This window comes from Nipponia nippon, unplaced genomic scaffold, assembly GCF_047370975.1.
Source record: "Nipponia nippon isolate SJK-2023a ecotype South Korea unplaced genomic scaffold, ASM4737097v1 scaffold_24, whole genome shotgun sequence".
Lineage (NCBI taxonomy): Eukaryota > Metazoa > Chordata > Aves > Pelecaniformes > Threskiornithidae > Nipponia > Nipponia nippon.
This window is the reverse complement of record NW_028262341.1, coordinates 3,276,273-3,281,584: the sequence shown is the minus strand read 5'-3', so window position 1 is coordinate 3,281,584 and position 5,312 is coordinate 3,276,273. Positions and strand designations below refer to the sequence as shown.

Here is a 5,312-nt window from a genome sequence, read left to right as displayed (position 1 = left end):
TGATCCTTCAGTTACCTCTATGAAGATGGGTTCCCAGACTCAACACATCCATTGGGAAAGACTAATTGCATAACAAAGAAAATAAATACTGTACTGGAAAACCTGCACATTTTACTTGAGCACAAAAGTTTTAGAATTTAATGTCTCTGAAGCTGAATAATGAAAAAAAGATGACATTAGACATTTGAGCCTGCGGGTGGCATGCCTGTGTTGGAGAAGAGATCAATAGCCCAACTGAAGTGCATTTACACCAATGCACGCAGCATGGGCAATGAACAGGAGGAGCTGGAAGCCACTGTGCGGCAAGAAAACTATGATGTGGTCGCCACCACAGAAACATGGTGGGATGACTCACACAACTGGAGTGCTGCAATGGATGGCTACAAACTCTTTAGAAGGGACAGGCAAGGAAGGAGAGGGGGAGGGGTAGCCTTGTACGTTAGAGAGTGTTTTGACTGTCTAGAACTCAACGACGATAATGATAAGGTTGAATGCTTATGGGTAAAGATCAGAGGGAAGGCTAATAAGGCAGATATTGTGGTGGCAGTCTGTTATAGACAACCCAACCAGGATGAGGAAACATGAAGTTTTCTACAAGCGTGTCCCGATCCAATGTCGGGGGAGGTTTCGATATGATCCCAAGGACGAGATTAAGACGCTGGAATCCGTCAAATGTCATACAACCTTTCACTTTTATTCGAGGGGAGAGGAGAACGGAGGGAGGAGGGAGGGCAAGGGAGGAGGGGAAAAGAATAGGAGAGAGAGAAAGAGAAAGAAAGAGAAGGAAAAGGAGTTTATCGCCACCACCTCGAGTCCTGACGATCTTCTGCTGGGTCTCCGGTGGCCTCGGGCGTCGTCGGGGACCGAAGCGGGGGTGGGGAGGCTTGAGGGTGCAGGAACAGCAGGAGTGGTCTCTCACGCGCCGCCGCTGCGGCCCCGCCCGAGGCGCACGTGTGCTCCTTATATAGGGGCTCACGCATGCGCGGATCACAAATGCGTACGTGCAGCTCGCCACGGATGTGCCGTCCCCGCCTCTGCTCTTTTCGCGCCTTTTTGTCCCCGCCTCGGCTCTTTTCGCGCCTTTAGTCTGTGCGCAGGCGCACGAGGTTGTTTTTCTTAAAGCTGTGGAGAAGGTGGTCTTTTCGAAGCGCGACGCTGGATGGTGCTACGGCGGCAATGTCGAGACAAAAACCACATTTTTCTATCGGTCCTTTACACCACCCCGTGGCTCGACATTGCAGCTTGGTGGCATAGGAGGAAGAGAAAGAAAGAGAGAGGAAAGAAGGGGGAAAGGAAGAAAACGGGAGTTGAGGGAGTTGGGGATAAGGGTGGAGGAAAATTGTGGGAAGGAGGAAGGGAACAGCATTGTTTTAGGTGAAGGAACATCTTAACACAGAAGAACTGGGGTACTGCTCAATGCAAACTCGTTCTCAAACAACTTTAACAATTCTTCAACTTTGGAGGACAAACATTAGGAATGGGGTTAACAGTGACTGGCAATATGCAATTTCTTCCTTCAGGAGGAATTGGGAATGGGTTTAAATGATTGGTAGAGATGGTACGGATTTTTGTTGCACCATCAGGTGGAGGGCTGGGAACAAATTGCGTATTTGACACAACATGTCGAATTAATTGAATAAAACAGGGAATTATGCAGGGTAGGAACAGTAAGGTGGCAGTTGCACATAATAGATACAGTATTAATTGTTTCACCCAGGGTGCCCCTGGTAACCAGGACCACAAGTCGCCGTTCCAACCACTCCAGGTTTGAACAGGGACATGGGCTATTTTCCTGATATCTTGGGTCAACTGGAGAACTACTTCTCCCACATCATCAATTTCTAAGCAGCAGTTAGAGATATTTAATTTTCCACACACCCCTCCCTCCTCAGCCAATAAATAATCTAAAACCATACGGTGTTGAAGGATTGCCGTGCGCATTTGTTGCGATTGTCGAGTTAATAGGTCTATGGCATCAGCAGTTTTGTTGGTGATAATTTCTAGGGCTGCTTGTAGTCTAATTATTCGATTTAGGTTATAAATCGGTTCTCTTGCCCCTGCAATTGGCTCGTTAGGATTCCAGGTTGCTGGCCCATAGTGTTCAATTATTCGCTCAGGGGGCCATTCGTCATTTCCCCATTTTTGTGTCCCACCTAAATTTATCTTGGTAGATCGCGTCTTACGGGCAATCCTTCTATCCCCGAGGTTATCATACACTTTTATGCCTAGTTGGGGTCCACCAGTTTCTGGCAGGAGGAAGAAGAGGGGCCTTATAATCCCTATATAACAAACTCCCGACCACCCCGCGGGTAAGAACTTATATGCTGTGTTCCCACAAATCCAATAATGCCCCTTTTTGGCTTTATTTCCCTTAGCAAATGGCCCATCTTTCCCCGGTGGAAACTGAAAATAAGTTGTGTCTTTGTCACCCAGAGGGCTGAAAAAGGTGGTTGTCCCATCCCTTATTCGGCCGGTACAATACCAAGCCCCATAAGTACCTCTCCATTTACAAGTTTGTTTGTAATGTTGGAGAATCAAGGTTTCATTTTTGCTTGACCGATATCCCTTAAACCCCTGGTTACGCCCTGTTTCATTAAGCCACACCCACAGGTCCTTTTCCTTGTCAAGGGGCTTACGTGTGAGAGTCCATTGACATTTGCTTTCTCCCACTTCAACCCCTCCTTTCTGGGTGCGATTCAAACAATATTGCCCTTTCGTTGGAAACTGAATTGGCCAGGTGCCACTGTCATCCCATGGATCGTCTGCGGCTTCGCTGTATTTGCTTACAATTTGGTCTGGGGTGAGAGGTGCGGATGTCCACGGCCAACTTGATAGCCCTAGGGGTCCGCCGCAAACCCAACAGTGGCTCAGATTGAAAGTTTGACTCACGGCTTTTGCTAATAGCACGAACTCATTGTTCTCAAAGGGGTTGTATGGAGGAGGGGAAGGTAGAGGGAGTGGTCGTTCATCGCTTTCATGGAAGTGTCCCTGAGTTAAAATGATCCAAAGTAGCAGGTGCATCGTGATCACATCGCCGCCCTTAAAAACAGAAACAGGAACAAAACTCGCTCCTTGGGTTAGAAGGAGGGAATAATCCATTTGGTGTGGATTTTGTGGGTTCTCCCACCAGTATCTTTCGCTCTCCATGTATGTTTGTTTAGGGGTGTATCTAATACAAGAGGCACAGGCCCCATGGTGGGAAGCTCAACCAGGACCGGCTGGCCAGGAGAGAAGAGTGATGCACTGGGGAAGTTGGGGTTTCGAGAAACAGGTACCATGGTTGGGGCTTGCGGGCAGAATGCCGCAATTTTCGGACACCCGTTTGTACCCCAGTGGTTACTGACATTGGCCACTGCCTCCCCCACCCGCTCAGCCCATCCCGGTTGGTGGGGTTTAGTAGGTCTCCTTTATTATTGCAGGTGAGTTGTCTGATGAACATCCACCCTCCGCCTCCCTCCTCACCCTGAGAGGGCGGAGGTTTTAGTTTCCCGCCGCTCTTTTTGTCCTTCTTAAACCCTTCCTCCCTGTCCAACGCTGGCACAGAAGGCGGGTTCAGTTTGGGAGGGGGTCCTTGCCTGGACCACCTCCGCACCAGGAGCTTTAACTTTTTGGTGGGGAGCCCATCCATTAGGTCTCGGGGCACACCCTTTTGCAGTCCCTTCTGCCACAATTCTTGTCGGAATGGGGGTTTCTCCCTTTTTGTTAGGTCAGGGCTTCTCCCTGAAAAAGCCAGCGATTTACTTGCCGGCCTGGCTGCCCGCTCGGCCCTGGTTTCTACCTGTTGGTAAGTCCTGCCTACTGGCCCATATTTCCTCCCATAGTTTATCAGTTCCTGGGCTATCTCCCCCCAGGTCCACACCTTTCTCCCCCACTGCCGCTGTTCGGGGGTTACCGTTCCCTCCGGGGCAGCTGCGATTCGCTCCTCGCGGGGCACGTTTTGAATTCTCCCCTGTAACTGGATCCCAATAGGTTTTAGCGAGTCAGGGAGTCCTCTTATTAGCGGCGTCAGCCGCTCGGGGTCTACAGGTAGCAACATTGGAGAGCTTAGATTTGGTTTCAGCTCCCGGTCGTACATCATTTGTAGGCAAGCCGCCTTTTGTACGTTTTCTAGTAGTTGCTCGACCGAGCCAGTTATAGCTAGGGGATCCCCCCTCTCCAATGGGTTCAGCCCCCCCGCCCAATATGCAGCCCTCTGGGTCAGAGACCATGGGGCTCTGCGATCGCCCGTTGTGAGAAAGACGCCAGGGCCCCAATACCCCTCTGCTTCCTTTTCCGATAGCATGATCCCATCCCCCCCGACAGGGATACCCTCCACACGTATTCGGTTTCGGACTCCCTTGCTGTTCTAGCAAAGTCCTTTCGGAGCTTAGCCAATTTGGTGGCGGTAAAAGGGATTTCTTTCGTTACAACTTGGGGACGGCTGTCACTATCGTCCTCGTATATGTATTCTGTCTTTACCAGCGGGCACATATGGGGGCGGTTATCCACAGTCTCCCTTAATCGCTTTAGATCTTTCTGGGGGTAAATTTGGCGTACCCCTTTCTCTTCCAGCATTACCTCAGCCTCAGCGGGGGTGTCTACCTCCCTCAGGAGCTGAACCCTCAGCTCCTCCTTCAGAATCATATTCTGGCGCTTCTCCTCCTCTAGCGCCCGTTTGGTCTCTAGTAGTTGCTTTCGCAGCGGTGTTATTGCTGCTTGCAACGAAGCGGCCAGAGCCTCGGATGGACAGGGTGCTCGCTTCTTATCCTCCACCGCTGCTGCCAGACACGCTCCTAACACAGCACATACGATGGCTTTCCCTTTCCCTTTCTTTACTCTAGCTTCTCTATGTAAGACCGCTATTTGGTCCATAACACTTTGCAGTTGGAACCAGTGGTCCCGAGCCCAATCTTGTCCTGGGGGTGAGGGGCGAGAGCGGTACGTTTCTAAAAACTCATATAATCTCTCTGTCTCTTCACAAAAATCGCCTCCCTTTTGGGCGGCCATGTCCTACAAAGGGGAATTCGTCCCGGGAGGGTCAAACCTTAAAAAGACCAATTTTCCCCTATACGCTCCCAGGAGGCCAATCCGCACACTATTATGAGACAAAGACAAGCCTACAAAGGGGATATCGTCCTGAGGGGGTCACACCGTAGAATTCAAGCTTCCCCTATACTCCCCCAGGAGGCCAGACCATAAACTAGTATGAGACAGAGGAGAGCCTACAAAGGGGATATCATCCTGAGGGAGTCACAACATAAAATTCAAGTTTCCCCTATCCTCCCTCAGGAGCTCAAATCACAAAGTAGTGCGCGCGCTTCAGTGCAAAGGTC

The 5,312-nt window shown here is 50.3% G+C and overlaps 1 protein-coding gene across 1 annotated transcript; it reads right to left on the bottom strand.

Moving 5' to 3' along the window:
* Positions 1–3,169: 3,169 nt before the first annotated feature.
* Positions 3,170–4,986, bottom strand: LOC148055306 (uncharacterized). Its single transcript, XM_087761360.1, is given in 2 exon segments — positions 3,170–4,299; positions 4,302–4,986. Coding segments are annotated over 2 exon segments (1,815 nt in total).
* Positions 4,987–5,312: the final 326 nt, after the last annotated feature.